The 25,012-nt window shown below is 43.1% G+C and overlaps 2 protein-coding genes across 6 annotated transcripts in view; one reads left to right on the plus strand and one right to left on the minus strand.

The window, feature by feature from the left end:
- The first annotated feature begins 54 nt into the window (after nt 1-54).
- C3AR1 (complement C3a receptor 1) lies at nt 55-7,938 on the plus strand. 2 transcript variants are annotated; one of them, XM_056486465.1, is made up of 3 exons: nt 55-451; nt 2,151-3,397; nt 6,403-7,938. In XM_056486465.1, exon 3 carries the CDS (start codon nt 6,410-6,412, stop codon nt 7,526-7,528), a length of 1,119 nt encoding a protein of 372 aa, XP_056342440.1. In that variant the 5' UTR covers nt 55-451; nt 2,151-3,397; nt 6,403-6,409; the 3' UTR covers nt 7,529-7,938. The 2 variants fall into 2 exon arrangements, with proteins under 2 accessions (XP_056342440.1, XP_056342449.1); XM_056486474.1 differs by lacking the exon at nt 55-451 and having other exon boundaries at nt 1,386-2,302; nt 3,253-3,397.
- Nucleotides 7,939-8,928: 990 nt separating this feature from the next.
- FOXJ2 (forkhead box J2) overlaps nt 8,929-25,012 on the minus strand; it is a 31,142-nt gene continuing 15,058 nt past the window's right edge. For 3 of the 4 annotated variants that reach the window (XM_056493418.1, XM_056493426.1, XM_056493408.1), the window contains exons 3-12: nt 19,845-20,197; nt 19,271-19,345; nt 17,332-17,400; nt 16,851-16,991; nt 16,238-16,436; nt 14,080-14,406; nt 13,580-13,681; nt 12,933-13,133; nt 12,098-12,196; nt 8,929-11,516 (exon numbers count right to left, since the gene is read on the minus strand). In XM_056493418.1, coding sequence (XP_056349393.1) covers nt 11,428-11,516; nt 12,098-12,196; nt 12,933-13,133; nt 13,580-13,681; nt 14,080-14,406; nt 16,238-16,436; nt 16,851-16,991; nt 17,332-17,400; nt 19,271-19,345; nt 19,845-20,177 — 1,635 coding nt within the window. In that variant the 5' untranslated portion in view covers nt 20,178-20,197 and the 3' untranslated portion in view covers nt 8,929-11,427. The remainder of the gene's footprint in view (nt 11,517-12,097; nt 12,197-12,932; nt 13,134-13,579; nt 13,682-14,079; nt 14,407-16,237; nt 16,437-16,850; nt 16,992-17,331; nt 17,401-19,270; nt 19,346-19,844; nt 20,198-25,012) is intronic. The other variant, XM_056493436.1, reaches the window with a different exon arrangement.

Genomic DNA, 25,012 nt, shown 5'->3' on the forward strand with positions numbered 1-25,012 from the left:
CCGGACGCGGGCCACGTCGGAGAAGCGGAGGGAGCCATCTTGGATGCTGGCAGCGGGGGCGGGCGAGCGCCATCTTGGAGCCGCCCCTGACACAGCAGCGGCGGCCGGCGCCATCTTGGGGCCTGGCAGGTGGCGCGGCGGGGCTGGCGCGGCCATGTTTGTGTGGGGCGCCATCCCGATGCCGGGCTGAGGGAAGCGCCGGGCGGGATGGCTGTGGGAGCGCCCGTGGTCGGGCCGCCTCACCCAGGTGGTACCCACCTGCTCCCCTGCATCCCCCGGGGCCGCTCCCCTGCCGCCCTGGGGCAGACCTGGCGGGTTAAGCGTCAGTGTTCTCTCTGTGGTGCGGGCATTAGATGGCTTCTCGGTGAAAGAGCAAGCCAAAAAGGAAATGCGGAACGAAGCACGACGGGCTTAGTTTCAGGAGTGGGTCTTCCCCCATAATGTGGCCAAAGTAAGGGTGTACATACTAGTTTGTTTATCAATAATGGTAAGGCTGTCAGCGTTTAAACCACTCTTAGTAGTGGCTTCTCAGTGGAGACTGGTTTTGAAATTTAGTGCTGTGCAGCGTCCTATGACCGAGTCTCAAAAAGTACTGTTATAAATGAGAAAAGTCTCGATATTTAGCAAAATTTAGATTGCTTTATTTTATACAGACAGAGCAAGCAGCGCTTGCAGAGGGGTCACAGCCTACTCTATGCTCCACCGAACTTTGGTTTGCAGCTCCCTTTTATAGCATGGTTTCCTTGTATTCATCAATAACTGTTACTTTTTGTTGTCATAATTTTGCCAGGTAAGCAGTGGTGGTCCGTGGGATCGCTGGACCACGTGAGTCTCTAGACAATTTGTCAAGTCCCATAGATAACCATCTGGTCTTGGTAGATAAGGAAATGGCAGAAGTCAGGAAGTCTGATCTTAGGGATATGCTGCAATTGATTACACAAAGGCAGGAAACCCGATTTTGCAGAATCTGTTAGGCTGTGTGAAAGCCTTGTTTTGCAAGCTGTCAGTAGATACAACTTATTTAGAAACATAATATTCATAACAGGAAGATTTAAAACAAAATTATTTAATCATGTATTTTCTTTTCTTTAGTGTCATGTTTCATCTCAGACCTAAGTATTCTGGTTTATACAAACCCCAATACTTTCATGATTAACACGAATCTTTTATCAATTATCACAGTACTAGTGTTTATTCTGAAAAGTGGAAGAAAAGGCATAGGAAAAGTTTAAAAATTATGTATAGAGCCATGTCTGAGCGTTCCATGTCAAGCATTGGAACGGGGGTGGTGGAGTCACATCCCTGGAGGTGTTGAGGCAGAAACAATCAAAATAATCATTGAAACATCACGAAGTTTGAGGTTTTGCATTGGGGGGGTGGTGGTGGTCGTTGGTTGGTTGGTTAGTTGGTTGTTTTTTGTTGTTTGGTTCTTGGTTTTTTTGTTTGGTTTGGTGTGGTTTTTTGTGGTTTTTGTTGTTGCTTTGTTTTGGTTCCTTTTTCTGGTTCTGTTTCGTTTGCTGGTTTTCCCAGTAGGAAATAGCATTAGTTAATGCAGACAGAGCTATTCCTAGCCATGGCTGTCTAGTCATCATTCTCTATATTTTTTCTTGTTCTATAACTTTTTAAGTTCAAGGGCCAGTACAGCATTCAGAATTCAAGAAGGAACTTACATTTACCTTTTGGATGGAGTTGCTTGTTGACCTAATTTTTTATTAGAACTTCTTGCAGTGACTGCTAGGTTTTTTCATTGAGCACTAATAATTTACTGGGAGTACACCCTCCATGTGCATAAGTTACAGTTGCTTTTCCAAGTTCAATGATTCACAATTGGCAGTATTAAATTTCACCTCCGTCTTTACAGTGCTGTCATTCAGCGTGCCACAGTCCTCCTACTGCTCCTCTAGAAGGAGAGCATCTCGGATGAGGCAGTGGCCAAGGGCCAACTATTACAAGGCATGTGAGGAAAGACTCATAAGCAGCACCAGAATACCAAGAATACATCTCCCATTCAATTCTATTGATACCTAACAAGCAGAGAACATAACATTCTTCTGTTTGGTTCAAACAAGCATCTCTGGACCAAAAACATACAAAGCACTGCCAATAACCACTGAAGTTTAATTTTATTTTTTTTTTTTTTTTTTTTTAAGGATTCATCAGAGAGGTTGAAATCTTGAAATAGAACATATTTAACCTGGAGGATGGAACTGGTTAAGGACCTTCCTGCAAAGTAGAGCTTGACTGGCAGGTTCCATGGTGGTGACCAGGCTATGTGTCCCTCAGGCAAGAGAAGACCATAGGAGTAAGCTCCTATCAGCATTGCCTGCCTGGGCCCAAAGAGTCCCCCTGGTAGGATGGCAGCAGAGAATAAGATGAAGCTACAGGAATTTTCCTGGCAGGCTGCTGACAGCCTGTCTATCTTTGTGGGTACAGCTCAGCACTGGCCTGTCTTCCTTTTTCTGGTTTTGTGTTGGAGGCAGCATCTGTGTCTTTCACAGACACGCTCAGGAGCAGAAGTCTGCTCTGTTCATTTCCCAGACCAAAACCAAAATACAGGCTGATTCTTGTATATCTGGGCTTTTGTCATTTCTGCTATCAGTCTTGATTTCCCAAATTGTGACGGGTGATGGGGAAATCCCTTGTTGAACACTAGAAATGCCCTGGAAGTCTTCAGTTTTTATTGTCTTGCCACATTTTGTGCAAATCAGCATTTCAGTTAACCACTTCTAACTTTTTGTCAGTCAAATTTCTTTTTAAAGAATAGACTTTTAATACCCTGAAAAGTAAAAGGCAGATTAAAATCCTTTTGTCAAGACCAGTCATGGTTTGCTGAGTACAGTGTTCGGTATTTGATGAAGTAAACCATCTCAAGCTGGGACAGAAGCTGATCTGGATTGGTAAGAATCCTAGAAATGGGATTAGCTTGGTGAACGTGCTGACCTGTTAAGACATAGAAGTGTCTTCAAGACAATAACAGAGCAGATATGTCACAGTGACATGGCAGGGTTTAGACTTAGGAATTACTTCCAGCAAAGGTCACACAGTGTCAACAGGCAAGATGTCATTCTGTTGTTTTACAGAATATAGTAAAGTATATGTCTGTGATTACCATTCCAGTGCTTTCTATTAATATTTTATTTAGAGCACTATTATTTTGACAGTTTTGAGGAACTTCCTGTGGTTTGACTCTTTATTTTATGAGCATATGATGTCTAAATCTTGAAATGACATTCAAATGAGTCATTTTATCAGGGTGAAAGAACACACTTGGCACACACATGCGCATGCAGGAAAAAAAATGCAGTTCCTAAAATGTCACGTGAGAGCTTTTTCAGTCACTCCAGAGACAGGATTGATGGTACTTGCTCCAACGCACTGAAATAACTGCTTCACTCAGGTAGGCATGATAAGCTGGAGAATTTTGCTTTCCTCACCTACTTGCCATTTATTATTCTTCACTCCTGAAAACCTTTCTCCTCCAGTTCCTCCTTCTATTTTCAAACCACATTGCAACCCTTTTAGCACTGTGGGAAACCATAGTGTGGGCAGTATGTTCTAATTGATTTGTCCCTCAGTTTACTTTGGAGTAGGACTTGCATTACTATTTTGCAGCATTCCTTGTTTCTCTATCTTCTTCATACCATTTTCTGTAGCTATATGGGGAGGCAGGAGGGTTCAATTCTTGCAGCACTGTTTACCAATTGTCCCTCTAAAAGTTGCTTCTACACAGATCAGCAAGACGAAGGAAATGGAACAAACTTGGGATGATTTTAAATTAAGCCTCCAGTTTTAAGTTAAGCCTTCCACTAACTTCTTTCATAGCTTTCCTTGCAGGTCACCCTCACTTAAAAGTCTCTTAGGATATTTTACCAAAAACTGATAAGTCACAATGTTTGTTACAATTGTTTATCTCATTTTATTCTTAGTGGAGCAGTTCAAACACTTATGCATCGGTCCACTTTCAGACTGCATGTTATGCAAGAATGAGATTGATTATTTGATTGGTTTTTTTATAATATTTATATGTAGTCCTAATACAACAGTCTCTGACTAGTATTTAAGTACTGGCAGAATAGAGGTTTAAAGAGGGTCATTTTGCTTATTAATGTCTTCTCAGTTGCTTCTGCAGGCTGCATTCAGCTCTTCTCTATTCAGTTTCCTTGCATTTTGGTAGCATTTTTTGGGACCTTTCAGTAACGCAACTGCCTTCATCAATTCAGCAAGGGTTTAGTTAACAGGAGTTTTATAGACAATTCTATTAATGCCTAAAGGATGAAGATCAGGGGTTTTTTTTTCTCAATTCTATCTTGGCTTTGGTGCATTTCTTTTTCTTTCTAAATTTACTTTCTAAATTTAAGTCCAAGAATAATTGAGCAATTAACATTTTTCCTCTACTATGGTCATAGTTTTAAAATGTCGTTTAAGAATGCTGGAGGTCAGCTTCATTGTCTTGCAGTGAAACACCTCATACCTAAAATAGCTCAAGAACATTACTCTCTATCTTCATTTTTGTTTGTAAATACCTCTCTGATCTTCTTAAACATTCATTTCTTATCTTTCATAGAATCTTGAACCATTAATGTCTTGCCTTTCTCCTGGTCAAGATAAGCTTTCTGAGGAACCAGAAGACAACTCAGAATACATACAAAGGAAAAGGAAGTGGTCACTGGCACTTCTCTAAAATATCCCTTAGCCAACAGAGTTGATGTCCTGTCTATTCTATTTGTAGTGTTCAGAAAGTGAAGCAGGGTTATTTCAGAAAGACAGGCATTGCTTTCTTAATTTAAATGTACTTCACCAGTTATGCCAGAAGAAATCACCCATTTTAAAGGAAACAGGAACTAAAAATGCTGATTTGCCTTTCTGAAGCAGGAAGTCAACCAGGAAACACACCTGGAGACAGCATGGCCACGTGAATAGAGAGCTCCACTTTGGAGACTAAGAAGAACCAGACAGAAATCAAAGGGATGATAGAGATAGGAGTACGTAACTGTATAGAGCCCCCTGTTGAATAGCAGGCTTACGTAACGTAGCCACCATGAGAATGATGGTGTACAACAGGCACACTAGTAACAAACCTGTGTAGGCCAATGCCTTTGTACCCTGTCAGCTCTGTACTACCACCTGACTCAGGGATGCTTCAGTAAAGGTTAAGAGAAGAATTGGGGAGGAGGATCACAGGATCACTAGGTTGGGAGAGACCTTCAAGATAATCAAGTCCAACCCATCCCTAACACTTTAACTAAACCATGGCACCAAGTGCCACATCCAGTCTTTTTTTAAACACATCCAGGGATGGTGACTCGACCACCTCCCCAGGCAGACCATTCCAGTACTTTATCACTCTTTCAGTAAAAAACTTTTTCCTAATATCCAACTTGTATCTCCCTTGGAGCAGCTTAAGACTGTGTCCTCTTGTTCTGTCAGTTGCTGCCTGGAAAAAGAGACCGACCCCCACATGGCTACAACCACCTTTCAGGTACCTGTGGAGAGTGGCAAGGTCACTCCCGAGTCTCCTTTTCTCCAGGCTAAACACCCCAGCTCCCTCAGCCGTTCCTCACAGGGCTTGTGTTCCAGCTCCTCACCAGCCTTGTTCCCTCCTCTGGATGCACTCAAGTGTCTCAATGTCTTTCCTAAACTGCAGGGCCAGAACTGGACACAGCACTTAAGGTGTGGCCTCACCAGTGCCAAGTACAGAGGTAGATTGACCTCCCTGGTCCTGCTGGCCACACTATTCCTGATACAGGATGCCATCGGCCTTCCATTTCCACTCCCCTTCATCCCCAAGGTGTCTTCCTGTTGCCTGACAGTGGGACGTATGGGAGTCCTCTGACTCCTGGTGGGCCTTCCTCAAGGATAGGAGGGTGGAACTCCACCAATCTATTTCCCTTTCACTTTCCCTAATGTTCCTTAGCCTTTCTACTTCCTCCCTAAGCTCAGCCACCAATGAAAGGGGATTGTTCACCTGTTCACACTGTAGGCAGGCTTCTTCTGCGATGCCCCCTGGTACCACTGATAAGCTCAAACACTCCACATGGTCTGGACAGATCCATCCTTTTTGGAGGGTTCTCTTTGGCTATATACACTTTTACTAACTGCAGTTTTTGATCATGTAAAACCATTACTAACAAAAAAACCCAAAAACCCAAAACCAACCAACCAACCAACAAACAAACCAACAAAACAACAAACTAAAAATCCCACTAGCAGCAGGAAACCTGCAACCCTGCCTGCACAAACTGCCTTCCCACACCTCTGTTTGCCCACTCCTGTTCACCATGCTCCCTAGAGCCCTCTTTTAATCACACCGCCACTTGCAGGGAGGAAAGCCCCACCCAGTGTTTGCATGGCTAATGAGAGCCAAGGATATGAATTGCTGCTAATTTGTTTTCTGTTTTGTAGCTCCAGAATGCCTCAAGTCCTGGGCAATAGCAGTTCACAGGGAGAGGCTGCTGTATATTATGCATCAGAATCAATTGTCTCCATTGCTATCTTCACCATCGTTTTCGTCATAGGTATCCCAGGCAATGGGTTGGTGATCTGGGTAGCTGGTTTGAAAATGAAAAGGTCTGTGAACACTGTCTGGTTTCTAAACCTTGCTGTGGCTGACATCATGTGCTGTTTGTCCTTGCCCTTTTCCATTGTTCACCTTGTCCTCCATGAACACTGGCCCTATGGCTGGTTCCTCTGCAAAGTCATTCCAACAGTCATAATCTTCACCATGTTTGCTAGTGTCTTCCTACTTGTGGCCATCAGCATTGATCGGTGTCTCCTGGTGATGAAACCTGTCTGGTGTCAGAACCACCGAACAGTGAAATTTATATCGCTAATATGCAGTGGCATTTGGATGCTGGCCTTCATTTTCTGCTGCCCTGTCTTCTACTACCGTGAGACAAGCACTTACGATGGCAAAACGGAGTGTGTGTACAATTTCGGAGTTGATGATTACAGAGATGATCCTGTAAATACATCTGTAAATGTGTCTGTAAATGAGTTATGGGAGGAATACTCAATCTACAATGTTAGTGACTTGTGGGGAGATATCACTGAAGGTAATGACTCCATAGCCCTTGCCTCGGTGGTAATAAACATCACCAGGGCTGTCTTTGGCTTTGTGCTGCCCTTTGGCATAATGGCAGTTTGCTATGCCCTCATTGTTTTCAGAACACATGCAAATCAGTTTCACAAGCCACACAACAGGACACTGCGAACAGTTGTGTTTGTGGTAGCTGCATTCTTCATCTGCTGGGCTCCGTACCATGTAGTTGGGATTCTCCACATTGTACCTACTTTTGGAAGAGGGCAGATGGAGTCACTGATCCTGTGGGATCACCTCTCTACAGCACTTGCATATGCCAACAGCTGCATCAACCCCCCGCTTTATGTTTTTGTGGGACAGAACTTCAGGGCAAAGGTACGGCAATCGGTGCGAAGAATCTTGGAAGGTGCCTTTAGTGAGGAACTCACATCTTCAACCCTTCACAGAAGCCAGACTTCAGCAGAGAAGAACCTTAGCAGCGCCTTTTAATGCAGGACTTCCTATCACCACTGCAGAAAGAGCAAGCTATAGCGCTGCACATCAATTACTCTCTGCTTAGCACGTGGTTTTTCTCCATTATGTTTGTTTAAGCTGCGGCTCCAACCCAGGACACTGCAGTCATTCAGCTCATGACAGATAACTCTTTTTTATATCCTACACTAGACACGGGAAGTTGGAAGCACCAAGACTAATAATCTGAGGGATGACTGGTGAAGCAGAAGACACAGTACTTTAACCTACACAGACTATTTTAAGCAGGGCTGGCTACAGATTAGTGGTGGGAACCATGTAGTTGAACCTCTCAATTGAGCTAAGAATGTTACTTTATTTGCATATGTCTGTATTCTACATCTCCTGTCTCTGATAAAGTGCAGATAAAACTAATTTGGATGTTGCTTCTTGGGAGGTCATCACATCTTTCGTCTGACTCTACTAGGGCTCTGAGGTGTGTAGGAATATCTGAAGATTTCCCTAGAGGGTACTGCGTCATTTCCTTACAGCTATGCACTAGAACAGCACTTGCCCCAGTCAGCTGCACTGAAGTGACTTTTGTGCCCTGGTAGATGCCCAATCTCTTTCTTTGTCCTGGCAAATACATCACTGTGTGGTAGTAACTGGTCAATGCACGTGCTGTACCTGCGTTCATTAGCATGTGCACACTCATTGTCTCCCCAACACTCCCTCCACCACCGGAGTCCCAAATTTTCCTTTTAGGAGGGCATTTGAGATCATCCAAATGTACCTACTGCATTTTGAGGTGGCACATGAGCAGAATTTGAGCAGCTGCAGTCACTGAATGACCCAGATTGGGTGACTGCTGGACTATCAGCCATTTGACAAAACCCTGGAACTGGGAAGTGATAACCTCCAATCTCACCCCAAGAAGGTGAGAATGACCATATTATCTCTCAGTCACATGAGCCTCTCTTTACAAGAGAAATGTGCTTCTTAGGTCCTCCCAGTGGAGAAAAAGTTGCATCCACTCAGGCTATTTGGGGTATTCCTGAGGTTGAACGTTCCCTGCTCCTGGAAAGCAGAAATATATTTATTAGGTACTCTATGGAAGCAGTTTAAAATCTGCTTTTTGTGTTAGTTCTTCCTTAAAAGAGGAAGGCCAGCAAATAGTACGACAAATAGACAGCAAGCGTTGGCAGAGTTTTGACTCTGCCTTTCTGGTGAGCATGAATTGAAAGACTCTCAGATCTCACTGCCCTGAACAGCCAGCTGGGAGAACCTCAGCTCTTAACATCCTAGAAAGTCTCCATCTAAAGAACATCAAGGTGTGGGCTGTCCATTTAGCCACGTCCACACCCAAATTCTAAGGTGGGAACCAAGCCATCCTGACAGGCGCCGCTAAAAGGAAAAAATCAATACTGGCACCAAAACAGTTAAACCATAAACATTCACTTTTTCTTTTTATTAAGAAAGCATGCACAAAAATAAACTCGTGAGACCACGCCCCTCTCTCCCTGACCACTGACACAAAGCATTGGGGGCCACATGGGGCTGGAGGGGCCTGCAAGACCCCTCTGTGGGCCAGGCTGGCCCCCCTGCCCTGCCTGCAGGCTGGTGCCAGCGCACCTGCAGAGCTCCACTCCCACCCATCGATATCTTACCACGCACTAACAACACACATTGATTTCAGGGGCGGAGGAACGAGGCTAATTTGCACACTGACCGGCATGTATTTACATATGCAAATGAGGCACAACTTAATACGCAAATGAGGCAAATATGCAAATGAGGAGCACTTGGATACGCAGAAGGAGCCATCTTGGTTTGTTTTTCTTCTGGTGGTGTTTTCAGACTTCCACAGGGCCGGCTCTCAGTAATGTCCACTGCAAACACTAACTGGCACCTGCCGTAAGTTGTCTCTCGTGCCACAGAAACCTATCACACATGCTTCCAAGCTGTATCATTCCCATCCTGAGGCAGCAGAGATAACAGCTGACTCCATGTTGAAGCTGTCTGGGATTCCTCATTTCTCTTGGAAATGCTCAATGACGAACTCCCCCCCCCAAACACACGCTTAAAAAAACAAAAAAACCACAAAAAAAAATCTGAAAAAAAGGAAAAAAGAAAAAAAAAAAAAAAAAAAGTGTTGTTCCCCCCTTCCAATGCAATGACTCTGTCCACTTCCCTGACAACAATCCAATTTCCATGGTTTATCCCTACAGCAAATTTAAAAAGCAGTGCTAGTTCCCCACCTTCCTGCAGTCAGAATAGAGGTTATTACTGTACTCCTGTGCTCTGGGTCTGTCAAGCAGCCATGATAGTCTATTTCCACATTTGTTCCCTTCACTGGTAAATAGGGAATAAGGGCTGGGGGTAGGCTTTACAAAATATTAAGAGGAAACACGAGATTTGACAGAACAGAGCCATACAAGAAAAGAAGGAGAACACAGAATACAACTTCAGGGAGGAAGCACCTCAATGCTCACTCCTGTTCCTGCACCTTTTCCACCTTCCTGATTTGCACATGCTGACAAAGCTCATCCTTCAGGATTTACAGTAGATTACATCATCTCCCCAGCTGAACTGCAAGGGGTCTGAGACACCCTCCTCCCTTTTATACTACACTCTTTGGCTGGTCAGTTCAAAACCCTGCGCCGCTTCACCCTCTCTCCCCTAATGCCCCTCTGACAAAAACTGCTTGTGAGGGCCTCCCAGTCCCTGACCAGAGGGTCCAGCCCTTGACCAGCAGCCCCCAGTTCAGCCCCACTCTGCACAGCAGCTTCCTCTGCCCACCTTGAGCCCATTCACCAAGTGGGAACCACTGATGAAGGACGTGCACCTACACATTCCTGCTGCTGGCACTCAGGCAAGGACAGCCCCCAAAGAAATATGAGGGGTGGAGGACCAAATAACAATTGAACAAATACTGATGGGAGAAAACTTTCAAATTTGCATATAAAAGGGAAAGCCTCACTACATATTTTGAAAAAGGGCTTGAAGGGGTGTGGGGTGAAATGAAAAGCTCTGGGGAACAGAATTTGCTGAATCACATATGACACCCCTGACTGCTTCTTTTACCTGATGGGTATGTAGGCTTCACCTAGAGACTGCAAAAGGCAGTGTAGGAAATGGGTCAGGATTCCCCCAAAATCTCTCAGTCTTCACAGATGGTACCACATTCTGAAACCCAACTTCTCTGCTGAAATACCATCTCTGCTACATTCTCCTTTCTCCAAACTCAGGTCTGCCCTCCCACCTCAACTCAGCTCTCCCTACCTCAGGGATTACCCTCTCTTTGTACTTGGGAACACCACTTCTTTTCTTGCTGTTCCTGCTGGTGAGACAAAGTTCACAGAGCTAAGATCACCCCTCCAGTGTCCCTTCAGCCCCCTGACCTTTACAACATTAACGAAACAACATAACTACAGGCTCCCAGGGTCCACTAGGCTCTCTCACTCCAGTAGCCAATACGACAGGTTCACCGGCCACCTTGAAGGGAAAGAGGGATTGTTAAACGCAAAATAACGGAGGCAGAGAAAGATGCACTCGAGGATTCAGCCTTCCAAGGTCTTTTCATGGCACCAAGGACCCATCTTCCCGCCCTCCACTGGGCACTGCGCAACACGAAAGAGCCAATCTGATGCGTCCGAGGCCACCGGGGGAGGGGGAGGGCTGTGCTCAATTATTGGTAATAATAATAATAATAACAATAATAATAATAAACAAAAGAAGAAAAGAAGATAAAACAGGACGCAAGGAAGGATTATCTTCGGCAGCATCTTGCGGTGGCTTCTCTGGCGGAGATAGAGAATATATATCTATATACAGGCAAGGCAGGGAGGCTGGGGAGGGTGGTGCTGACACCAATGACCCCATGTCCCCCTCCCCTCCCACGTCCTTCATAAAGGACGGGCTATCAAGTCTGTAACTCGCTAGGTGATCAAGTCCCAGTCGAAATCATCAGGGATTTCCTCATTGGCGCCTGGAGGAGGCACTGGAGGCCGAGGGACCAGATGATGAGCTGAGCCAAAAACAAAAAAAAAAAAAAAAAAAAGAAAAAGGTAATACAACAGTTAGAATCTAAAACTGCATGCTTTTTCACAGTGGGGCTTGGGTAAAAGAAACATAAAGTAAGTTGGGCCTTCTCCTTTCCAACAGTCTAACAAGCAAGAACACTACTGGCATTAATCTCTGTCAGCATCTACCAGTCTGGGAATGCTCTGCTGTGAAATTCTCCACAGAAGCCTCCACAGCACAGAAGTTTCAGCCTTCTTTACTTACCTCATAGCTGACTGCTGATAGAGCACAAACAACTTCATCAACAGAAGCTTCTCATGTAAAATTGTCTTCAAACAACTAACTGAGGGTGAAGCTAAGCTAGAGGACTGTTCATGTGAAGTGAAAGAAATCAGGCCTTTGAAATTCTAAACTTTCCCAGAGCTATAACAGAGCCCTAAACAGAGGATCCCTTTCATTCCATGCATCCTCTTTACCCACAGTGCTCCATTTGATTATTAAGTGCTTTGGGAGAAATCCACAAAGGGGTTGGAAACCAGTTCCCTAATGTTCATTGGTGTAATATGCCCTAATATCACCCCTTACCTGGGCGATTATATCCCGGAGAGTCCTGGGTGGAAATCTGGTACATAGGAGATGGCCCGGAGAAGAGATGGGGAGGCTGGGGCTGACCATAGGAGTTCACTGTGAAAGGAAATGAATTAAGAAAACAAAAAAACAACTGTTACTGTTCAGGTCAGGAGACTTTCCCCTGACTGGGTGGCAGCTCAGTCACAGAGCAACTCACTCAGACCCACAGGATACTGAGGAGATGTTCAGCTGTTGGGTCCTAACTCCAAGCTATAGCTTGGTCAGGGAGCTCGTTCTTGAAACCAGCAGGAGTTTCTCTATTATTGTAAAAGAAGAAAGTTTTCATCCAGAAACACCACAAGCTGGCTCAATATCATCCATTTAGTTCAGAACTAGATGACACACACCACTACAATTCTATCAAGACCACCATATCACCTCCTCAGAATGCATCCCCTACTCCTTGTACAGTATTTCTCCAACAAGGGTGCAAGAGCATTCTCCTTTACTGTTCCTGCCATCTGGAATAGCAATCTCTCTACCTTGCCATTACTCTCTGTTGGTCACCAAAAAAACACCATCCCCTTCTCCTCTTCCAGGCTTGCCTTTTAAATATATTCCTGCCTGGAGGCTGCCTGTCAAAAGTATGCATCACATAACAGCATGTCCAGACCACAGGTATAGGTCATTCCAGTTCTTTAAAGCCAGAGAAAGCTGAGTTGTTATGAACAACTCTGACAGTCTAGCTCAGAGTTGCTCAGTGCTGCATTGCCTGGTAGGGCTGCAAGTCATATAGGATACTCGCAGAATCTGGCCTTCGTTTTACACATCATTTTAGTCTCCTAATTACCTTGGTTCATGGATTGTTCCTGTTTGCCACTGTTCAGGGCACAAGAATCAGAGATTCGAGGGGGCTGCTGTGGGCCAATCAGATGAGGGAGCTGACCAGTCTGGGTAAGGAAATGATTAAGGGAGTCACAGAGGTTGGCAATATGGTGTTGATCCAGCGTCCAGTTCTTCCGCTCAGCCTGGCGCAGACTCTCCATGAGCTCTGCAGGGGATAGAGGAGAGTGTCAAAGACAGTAGCCACACTGGGATCTTCTCTGCAAAGAATTTCTGTCTTCTGTCCCTAAATCCTACCTCCTCACAAACCGAATCTTATAGTTTCAAATCTGTCTGAAGAGCTCCACATCTAGGTTACTGTCACACTGACTCAGATAGGGCAAGAAGAGTCGGAAGGAAAAATCTCAGATAGCTTTCTGACATACTTTTATGACTTAATTCTCTCTGCCCCAACTCCTGCAGTGTTCATTCAAGTGCTTCAGGATCTTTAACAGAACCCATGAAGAAGGACACCTCTTTTTAAAAATCAGGTGAATCACTGAGAAATCCAGGCTCTTGTTGCAGTTACACTGAAAAAAGATCCCTGCACAGCATGTTCTAGACTACAGCCGTAGTCATTGAGTGACTAGCCTTAGTCACTAGGCCAACACTGACCTGAGAATTGGGAGTGCTCAATGCTAGACCAGTTCAGCCGGTTTACCATCTTGAAGCTTTCCTTCAGGGAATCAATGTTGGAGCACCAATCAGGGGGAAATGCTGGAATGAAACAGGGACAAGATTAATACAATACAGATCATCCTTTCCCTCCAGCCCTTAATATAAAAAGACTGGCCCCTCTTCACCAAAGAGCCTGATGCTACAGCAGCTAGAAATTCTTTCTCCCTTAAAAAAAACAGGGGTGGTATCTCCTTTTGCACTAAGGCCCTGACTTTATGCTGCATCCCTTAACACAATCCCAAAGCCTGGGTTGATATATCCTCCATTCTCCAGTAAGAAAGCAATTTCCTTCTCAGATTTCAACCGTATCTGCCTTTTCCCCATTTTCTACACACAGGTAGGCACAAACTTAGGGAAAAGTCCCTTGTGGGATTTCTGTCTGGGGCTCCTCACTGCTCCCTTTCCCCCATCCGTGTTTTCCATCGCCCCTGACTCACCAAAGCCAGCATTGTTGATTGAAGCCTGTGACTGCTGCTGCTGCTGGTGTGGCTGCTGCTGTGGGTGGGAGTGCGGGTGATGTTGTTGATGCTGGTGGTAACCTCCATGCTGCATCGGGGGCGGGTGCATGGACATCACTGGTGGAGGGCCATAACCTTCACCACCCTGCTGTTTTCCTCCTTGGGATGGGCAACCCTCTGGGGTTGGAGTGTGGAGTGGGGGAGCAGCACCCACTGAGGAGGGGCCTTGCTGCTGCTGCTGCTGCTGCTGGTACATGTAGTAATTGTGGTTGGAGGGCTGCATGTCACCAAGGAGGGAAGAGAAACCTGCCGAGTAAATGAAAAGAGGAGGGAGCTTTAAGAGAGCCTGGATCAGATCTTCACTTACGTTATCCAGCTCTGATTTCACACGCTCATCCCGCTATTTATGAAGCTTTTGGAGTGCCCTCTACAGGCTGCTAACAACCATCACCTGTGCAGTTATGCCCTTGCTATGCTCCAGACTGTTCAAAACAAAAGGTTCTACAACAAAGACCCAGAAGGATTTTAGTACAGCAATAGGCACTTAAGTTTCTCCCTAGATTTTTTCCAAGACTTACCAAAGTAACCCAGCCTCTCCTGTAATGTCATGCACATGTTGTTTTCCTACAAATGACCATTAAGAATACTTAAACAGAAGAACACTTAGAAAATGGATAACTTAAAACATCTGACTTGCTGTTTCCAAAGACTCCCTTCAGTTCTTCTTAAAAGCAACATGGTCAGGAATCTTCACAAATTTTTCTCACACTGATCATAAGAGGTCATAAAAGACTCTGCTTTTGTACAAAGAGCATACTGCACACATCAAGGCTCCTTTATTACTTTCATTCCTCCTGACTCAGTGGGTGTGTCATTTCTATCCTCCTGTATTTCAGGCAACCCCTACATGTGAGAGAATCAGGTATTTTACATACTTCCCCAACACCAGGAGCTCAGCATCTCTCTTATGTCTGCTTCCCCTGTTCACTGAACCTCTGTGGAAAACCACAGTCAGGGACACTTGCATGCCATTAACCTGAGCTACTCACTTCTTCCTTCAAGTACACTTACCTGACCATCTGCAAGCAAGTCTCACATTTTCATTAGATTCAACATCAACCCTTCAAGTATCCTACTGTCCCGGGCTAAAAGGATGAATACTGCCATCCTGGCTCAGAAGTTGCCAAAAATTTTTTTTCAAAAACTGGAAGTTTTCCTACACTGCCTTGCAGCTTAAAAAACAAACAGCTGCTAAGTTTGTAAAATCAGAGAAGACATCAAGTCAAGGTCCTTCTCTACATTTTTCTAGCTTGCTCATACTACAACACATCACACAACAGGCTCCTACTAGGAATGCCAGCATGATGAAAGCAGTAAAAGTATATACATTTTTATCTCACTGAAGCTTCAAGCTCAGGAGGCCCTTTCTGGAGTAGCAAAGTTTGCCTGCACTGTGTGATGGCTGATAGCACAGGTGAGAAGCTCATGTAACAATATATTCCTTTTTACACCAGATTAATATTTAGAAGAGTCTTTAAAAGCAGAAAGAGCTTTAGGTTTTTTTGAAGTATTTTCCATGGACATCTCATCCTTGAAGTGATTCTGCCCTCTTCTGGCTGCTTATTCAATCCCAGAAATGCAAGATATGAATGGAGTTAGAGGCCCTCTCTTCTCTGCTCTCAATCCACAAAGCTCAATTCTCCAAGGCCATGTATAATCTTACTTTTAACAGGTCTGAGCAATGATGATTTTCGACCCTCCTTTTGATCAACTCCAGATACAACAATCCCCTCCCTCTTACAGTTTCTATCCTGACAGACTGTGAATGTTTCTCTGACATGCCTTTCTTCAGGACTTCCATTTTTCTCAGCTTCTGCCATTTTAGTATTTGCATTTGTATCAAAACAAGGCATTTTTAAATCATTGTGCTTTTTTATTCTGAGAGAACTAGGGGGAGCAATGCATAAAGGATGTGCAGATTTCTTATCAGCTCCTGGCAGAAGTAATTACAGCATGCCAAAGAAGGAAAGTCTGTTTGCACAGGCTCCTAAACGAGGGAAGATCTGCGAGATGCCAAATGGACAAGACTGTGTGGGCAGATACCTGCCCACCCCACATGACGCACGTAGTTACTCACCGTGCTGAGAGGAAGATGATTTCTCCAGCATGGATTTGTAGAGATTTCGGAAGGACCAGCTAAGATCCTGGAAGTTGATCTCGGAGTAGGAGAACTTGAAGTCATGGTTGGCACTGTACAGCGGGGGTGGCACATCGGCCCCTTCACGGCCCTGCCCCCCTGCTACAGTAGAGGCAACATCCACAGGCCCTGCACCCTGCTAAGGGAGGGAGAAATAAGGCCTTTAGCCTGTACTAGGATTTGCAGCTTGGGACAGAGATCGGACTCAATACACACAGAACATGTACTGATATCCCACATCACTCTGCTCATCTTCCAACAAATCCTCCCAAATGCCATTTTTCTTGAGGAATATCAACCACAGCACAATGGCTCCAGCCTTTTCTTCAGCTTATACCATTATGTGTTTATCCTTATCCCCATCCAACCCTTTGCTAAAATTTACTTCCTCCTTAGTTTCTATCTCTGCAATTTCAGCTCCTTCCCTTCTTTTTATTTTTGCCTCCATATCACAATTTTCACAATTCCCTCTCCTCACCACTTCGCTTTTCCATTCATGCACTCCTCCCACTCTCCTTTTCCTCCCACTTCTATCCTTTTCCCTGTGGCTCACCTGACTGTAGTTAGCAATGGGGGTGGTGCTCTGGATCGACATCTGAGGGGTGGCCTCAGGTGGCAAAGAGGCTTCTGTGCTGACTGGAACAGCCCCTCGGGGGCTTTTACTTGCCTCTTGCTCTGGGGAGTCTTGTGGTATCTGTGGATGGGGAAGAAAGGGAAAAAGGAAAGGAGCAGAAATCAAAAACAGATGGAGAAGTGAAACTGCAGATGGGAAGCCAGCTCCCCCGCTGTAGAAGTTCATGGCTTAAAAAAGAGGGGCCTTAGTCACTGAAAAGTCAGGATAAAGGACTTCAAACAAGATTAACTTTGCTACTGCATAGCAGCAACAGGCAATCAGCAGGACATACACACTGGTATGTTCAGTCCTGGCCTTTGTCTGTCCATCTACATATCCTGACCCCAAAACATTATCATGGCCTGGTGCTGTAAGGGAATTCCCAGCCCACTCCATGCTGTTTGGAAAGAAAAATACTTACGTCATCATCTGGAGGATGCCGCCTCTTGCGAGATATATCTGGACATGTATCTATTGTCCAATAAGAGCCCTGGAATATAGACACAGTGGTGAACGAACAACGAAATCACAGAGCTTCCTGAAGTAGGGTTGCTGATTCAAGGAATACAGCACCAACTACACATTAGGACCACAAGGACCATGCTCTAGAACCTCAGACAACCGAGACTCGGGTGTTAGCAAGAGATTCCTCTCTTGCACTAGGTTGCATTGAACTATGAGATACAACGCTACTGGAAGAAGGCAGAATCCCCTACTTTCCCACTCCTGGGACAGGACACAAAATTATGGTTTGATCCAAGCTAAGTGAACTCATTTCAGTGGCTTCCTCACAACTTGAATTTATGATTAACTGATGAGAACCAACTCAACATTGGTATTTGGCTGAGAGAGCCAGAAGGATTGCTCTTTTTTCATGGCTGTGAGATTCTACTTCAAGCATCCAGAGAGGGCCCATGATGGCTAAGAAATAAACCATGGTTAAGAACTAAAACAAATTATGTACAGAGAGGTCTGTTTAGCTTGGACAAGAAAAACTTAAGGGAATCAAACCACTGTCTTCAATTACATAAGGATATTATAAAAGATGACAGAATAAAATTCTTCTCAAAAATGTACAGCACAAGAAGAGGCAACAAATTACAGCAAGGGAAAGTACAGTCAGATATAAACAAAAATTTCTTCACAATGATGGTGGTGCAGCACTAGAGCGAGTGCCCAGTTTTGCTATCTCCATCCCTGGAGATATTTAAAATTTGACAGATGTCATCAGCCTGATGATGTGATTGTTCCTCTCTGGGAGAGGACAGAGGAACATGCTGACCCCCAGAGCTCTCTTTCAACATGAAATAGTCTATAATCATGTGTGTTGTCTTCTGACTAAGTATAAAAAGAACTCTAAAGTGGATTTAGCTTGTTTTAACCTCCCATCTAGATCTGAATAAGCACAGGTTTTCATTATAAACCCAGCCCAACATGCCAATGAACACCTGCAAACATATACCCTTAAGTCAGTTAGGATTTCCTGGAATAAGCCACATAATTAATGGTATTTTTGAGCTGTGATCCTCAAAGACCTACTATTTCCATTTATAGATGCTAACTGAGCACCACACAGTCCTTTAAATATAATCTGAAATAAAGGCCTGAGCAAATGGTCCTTTCTTGTAACTTTAGGATGAGACAGAGGAGACAATCTTTCTGTTTAAATGCATAACTTCTTGCCTTACCCTCCTGCTTGTTTGTGATATTTTTGGACAATAAGATCTGCCTGCCAAGACGCCAAATCTTGGTTTTGCTAGCAATTCCCCTTGGCAATCTATATGTACTATTAGACCTTTACCAGTCCTCAGTTAGCGGACATATTCCTAAATTCTTGAGCTTTACTTGTAAATAATTTCTACAGATTTAAACTGATGATGACATTTTTCCCAACACCTAATACTTTGCAATCTATATAGGTAGCAATTCTCATTTCCATGGATCTTGCCTCCATGAAATCCATGATATCACATCATAGTCCTACCGTTCACCAGCAACCACTATGCTCTCTCATAACAGAACAGGTTGGACTATACTCACATTTTACACACAAAGATAAAGAAGAAAAACAAATAAAACTAATAAAGTACATTCAATTACACTTTTGACTTCTGCCAGTATCTTTAAAGTCAATTGAAGTTCACAGATAAGAAAAATAATTACTAAAACCCTTAAAGTTCCTTACAGGTTCCCTTTAAGTAAATGCTTCTGTAGCCAAAGGACTGCAGTAAATCTTACCACTGCTTCCATTTTTGCCTACACTTTAGGTTTCAAATTCCAACCATGAGTTAGAAAGGGCAACCCCAGCTTATTTCCCTGCAGTTTTAAATTGCTGGCCCAGGAGCATGCAGATTTCCTACCTTCCCAGGATCATCTCTTGGTCGAGGCACCTTTCGAAAACATTTATTCAGAGAGAGGTTATGACGAATAGAGTTCTGATGAGAGAGTTAAGAGATACAGGTAAGTGCTACAACAAAAACATACAGTCTTCTGAGTATGCCCTGAAGCAGGTAGAGCAAATAGGATGGTACATATTTAAAAGCCAAAGCTCACTACATATTGCTGGAATGGGGCAGAAGCTGTGGTAATTAAGATGGTAATATGGGGCAGAACCACCTCTACATCCTATAGAAGGTGCAACAAAAATAGAATCAGTCTGATGCAGAGGATGGTAGCGATGTGTGTTTTGTGGGTTTTTTTTTTGTTTTTCCTAGTTGGTGGTGGTGGGTTTTGTGCATATTCCTTAATGGACCACCATATATGTTCAACAAAATTCTCAGAGAAAACTGGACTTCTGGCTCTGCATTTTCTCCAGTTGGTCAACTTAGTTTTACATCAGTCTTATTTTAATCAGTGAGGCTATTTCGCATAGAATTAAGAAAGTAAGCCTTATAATTAGGCAAAAAAGGGTACTTCAGTGATGCAAGCCCTCACCTTCCAACCAATACCAGCATTTTTGTAGTAGGGAAAGTTGTCACAGATCCAACGGTAGATCTCACTAAGCGTCATCTTCTTGGCAGGTGATGAGTTGATGGCATATGTGATCAAAGTGGCGTAGCTGTAACGTGGCTTCCCATCTTGGTGCACTGCTGCCTCATCCTTACTCAGTGTGGCGTTGGGATCTGTTGGTGAGCCTGGGGGACACTTTCGGGCAGACCCTGGAGGTCCTGCTTGTGAGGAACCTCCTAATTTTTCAATAGTAGCCCTTAAAGTAAGCTGTGGGAGCCAGTCTATGGAAGTGAGGCTGCTTTCCAGGTCAGAGGCCATGGTGTTGGAAGCAGGAATATCTGTGAGGAGAAAGAAGAGGAAAGGAAACCCTTGAGACACAAACAAGGTGAAGCCTAAGAACAGAACCATCCATTTGCATTTTTCTTCTGCTATCACAAATACCTGTATGAATACCTACTTCATGCATCTTATTCACAGCTAGCCAGAACCATTCCAAAAGGCCTGTGACTGTGCCTCAGGGAGAACCATCCATGCTGAGAGCAGCTGGGACAGCGCTTTTTAACACTGATGGTAACATTGCTAGGGCGGTCTTACTCAGGGCACTGTTCCCAGGTAAAAAAATCAAGATCTGTTTAAGGGAAGTGGAGCCCTTTCAGCAGGTATATCACACTCACTCCTTTACTACATAATCCATATAACCCTGGTACCCTTCATCAAGATTACCTGTAATCCAATAGGTTTATGTTGTCAGGTAAGGGGAAAATCATAGCTAAAAGGGAATACTCATTCATGCCATACACAAACCACGATTTAATTAGATCATCTGCAAAGTCAGGACTATCCTAATTTGAGGGGAAATTAATTCCTCTCCGAGGCCTAGCTTCTCTTTTTGCATTAGGTGACATTATAATGAATCCTATTCCTTAGAGCTAGGATTACATACCTCATTTTAAAACACCAAGATCATGCATAATACTATATATAGATAATTACATCTACCATGTCAAGTTGGAACAGACTATATTAAGCTCATAATAGTTAAAGCTTTGCCTACCATAACCAGTTTTTCCTAAAAATATATATATATTTATTGATTTAAATCCTGCTTCATTCACAATATAGCAGGCAAGTATTTTCTCCAATTCTGAGACACAGAAAAAACTTACTTGTCTGAAAACACTCAAGTTTGCTGTAGGAAGAGACTCAGGATCTTTTATCTCATAAATGTTATACACTTCCCCTCATAAAAATAAAACACACCTGGCTACCAGTTGTATACAGGGCTGTCTATGTAATAATTATTTTATAAGAAGAAAACATTTAGCAGCATGAACTTGTATGAACTTGCACACTTAGCACACTAACTCTTCTGTAGTCCATTGCAGTAGACAAGGCAGTAGAAAGTTCATCATTCCTACTCACAACTAGCTGCATTATTATACTGGGAGCAATCCCTTGAAGTCTGGACTGAGGTAGCTAAATTTCCAAGGCCATGACTTGCACTGCTCTTTGCATAAAGAGAAAAATCATGTCTTAAAGGCATGCAAGTTCTACACCTTTAATTTCTGAAATTAGTCTTTCCAGAAGATTAAATGGTACTGTCTTTGAGCATGCTGGAGAACACACAAAGCAAACAAACACCCTTATGTATGTATAGCAAATTAAACACTTGCATACATGTAAGAGAGAAGAGACTGACACGAACACACTCTGCTTAGGAAGATTCGTCAGCAGACACCTCCCACTGAGTGCATCACTCAGATGAGTGGATCAGATGAGACAGGGAGACACCCATCTGCATGAATACCAATTAGATACTCGTTCTAAAAATAGGCGTTTGACAATAACACAGTGTGGATGCACAGATCCAGAGACAGATGCACCCAGCATTCTGACACTGAAGCTACCCTTCTTCCCCCACACCCATATGCATGACACCTTTCACTTCTGCACTCCAGTGCTCTCATAGAACTAAAGAAATGAAATCCACACTCCAACGCATTCCTATGCACTAAACCTTTCATTTCCATGCATGTGCTTACCACACCTCTTAGGGCTCAAACACCTACACAATACCCCAACAAAGTCCATCCCTCAGCCCTCACAGGCGGTGGCTTCACAGCCCTGGCCTCAGGAAACACGTCCTAATTGCACAGCTAACATTCCTCACTCACACTCTTTAGGCACCTACAGACTGAGAAGCACAATTGCAGCACCACAGCGCCTATGGTGAGTGGAAACGTTTTTATGTCTGTGAAGGAAAGGAAAAGCCCATCAGCCACTAACTTACCTATCTACTCATCTGCCACACTATCACTTAGGACAGGCATGACTACTTGCTGCACAGCTAACTAACTGATCCAAGCTGCAAAAGGCTTTCCATTATCCAGCCCCCTAAGCTGTGTGTTATTGAGTAACTCAATTTGACTGATTTAATCTGGTATCAAACACTTGAAATTTATGCGAATGAAAAAAAAAAAATAGCAGGACTATTCCTACCAGAGAAAAGCAACAATGTATTTTTATCCAGTGGGGATGGACAGACCACCACATAATCAAAACATAGCTACATTTACATGACAACTTCACAGGTAAAGCTCTCATTAAAAGTAGTATCCCACTTGGAAGAAAACAAACATGAACTAAATGTTAATTTGAATACTTCATATAAATGTCTCATATAAATTTTTGTTTCTATAGTGCAAGCATAAAAAAAATTACTGCTTCTTGTTAAACCTGTTATGAAATATCAGTTGCACTAACAATACAACTCCAAAGTAAAATACATAAAAATCTCTCTGTTCCTCCCCCTCCCCACTTTTTTGTTTTTTTTTTTTTTTTTAAAGACAAGCACAGAAATCAAGAAAATTAGGTTATAAAAGCCTATGGCAGATTAAGATACCAATCTGAAACACCAGAAATTCAAGAAACAGAAGAAAGCATTGTTGATTTCACAGAGCTTCAGATGTGCCCAGGTTATGTCAGTAGAGCATCTGGGATGATTGGCTATGCAGTAAAATGTAAGGCTGATATGCAACATCCCCATCAGCAAATACACAAGCTTTTGTGCATTTGTATAAAATATGCTTGTCAGGGAGACAAGCAAAATTAGAATTGGGTCAGATTACACCCACACTAAGAAATTTAATATTTTCATTCCTTGGCTTATAAAAATCTTTGACAAGAAAACAAAATCCAAAAATCTTTACCAAAAAAACAAAAACAAAAAAAACCAAAGCAAGCCCTGTATCTATATATGCACTTGTCACGCAATACTGAAACAACCACTTTTCAGTAAAACACAGCAGCTTTTTAAGAACATATACGCTAGACAGTAATTTAGGACAGAAAGCGAAGACTCAGACAAAACAGCAATCACATGGGAAATTTCAAAGCAGTGGAATAAGACCTTTTTTCCAAGTTTTCACTTGATCATGTTACTGGATTTGCTGGCAATATGGGATCGGTAATAATCAGGCACAGTCAAACATTAGTTAAGGTAGCAATTCAGAACACTTTCAGGGCTACAATAATTCTGTGTAATTGGCTACTAAATTATTTAGAAGTATACTTGCTATGCAGAAAATATTACTGCTAATTTATGTTGTATTTCTCATTCACCTGACCCAAGTCTTTGGTGCATCATCTTGATGCTACTTAATGGCATGAGAAAACAAGACTGCAGCCAAACCAGAGCAGCTGATAATTCTTCCAGCTTTCCTTTCCCAGCTTATTGCCTGGCAAATCTTTTGAACTCTTCTCTCATGATCCCACTCAAACAAAGAAAAAAACAGTAATAACTAATAAACACATTGAACTGAAAGCAAGCGTGATTTAAAAATCTTACCACATTAGCAACTCAGAATTGATTTTTAAGTAGTAAAAAGAAAGTCAAAGACCAGAACTCATAATCTCCCACTTTACAAGGTAAATGCTATCTGTGCATGCATTTGGCTGAATCTAAAAAGGAAGGATAGGTACCCAAGGTCATAACCACCATCAACAGCTGGAAGGTGACTGCAGTCTTTATTTCTCAAGCGCTAGTTACAGTACAATCCCAACTCCGACAGGTCAGATAGATGTAAAAAGTCCAGCCAAGCCCCGATCCCAAACTCCAATTACACAAGAATCTGTCCAATCCATAAGAAAAATGTATTAAAGAAAATCCCTGCATTGAATACCTTTTAATAACAATTAATTCACTTGGGACTAGTTATACTTCCCTACAGCTTTTCAGCAAACTACTGCAAATTACTTTGAATCTTTCTGCTTTGAACTACTAACAAAGATTACTTTGAATATTTGCAACTAGCAAATGGAAGCTCCTGCTGCAAATGCAAGCCAGGCATCTGTCGATGGGACAATAAAGGCCATCCCTTAGCAGCGCTGAAGAAATCTGTACTTTGCAAATGTTCACTCTAAGCCAGTCAGATATCATCCAGGATCACTGCTACTTGCCTATCAGGACAGAAAAACATATGAGATATGGGGAACAACACTCTAAGGGTCACACTGAATGCAGTTAATAAACATTTATAGCCTGAAGCATTCTCTCAGGCTGGATTCAAAGGCTGGTCAGGCAGAATCACTTCGGACTGAAGTAGGGAGCCATACAAAGAATGGCACCATGCTGGGCACTGCCCACAGAAGATGCCTATTCTAGAGTAAATCTCTGTATTTACATTTTTCTGTGCTTACTTTCACTGTTGCTTTATTTGCTAGTATTCTGATCCAATGAAACACTGTGACAAAAAGATTTAAAGGAGACTCAAGTTTCTCAACATGAACTTTGAGAGAAAAAATGCAAAACAAATAACCAAGCAATGACAGACATTGCTGTAGAACACCTATGAATATACAACCACTTCTATTTAGCTGTCTGAAACATAGACCCAGTGATCTAACTGTATCTATCTAATAGACTCCGAGATACACCTTGTCTCTAAGTTATTTAACGAATAAAAAAACTGGCAAAATGGACTATTCGACTACAACCTTTCTGAAACAGTGTCACAATGTAAGGAGTAAAAGTGAAACAAGAATACCACACACATGAAGAAATGGAGAGCCTCTACTTTGGTGAAAAAAAAGGCAGTTCTGATGTACTTGTGTAAACTACATAGCCAAAAAACCCCATGTCCTCAATCAATACA

Source organism: Oenanthe melanoleuca, chromosome 1 (assembly GCF_029582105.1).
Source record: "Oenanthe melanoleuca isolate GR-GAL-2019-014 chromosome 1, OMel1.0, whole genome shotgun sequence".
Lineage (NCBI taxonomy): Eukaryota > Metazoa > Chordata > Aves > Passeriformes > Muscicapidae > Oenanthe > Oenanthe melanoleuca.

Coding starts and splice junctions, on each gene's coding strand:
- C3AR1 (XM_056486465.1), top strand. CDS start 6,410: ATGCCTCAAGTCCTGGGCAATAGCAGTTCACAGGGAGAGGCTGCTGTA.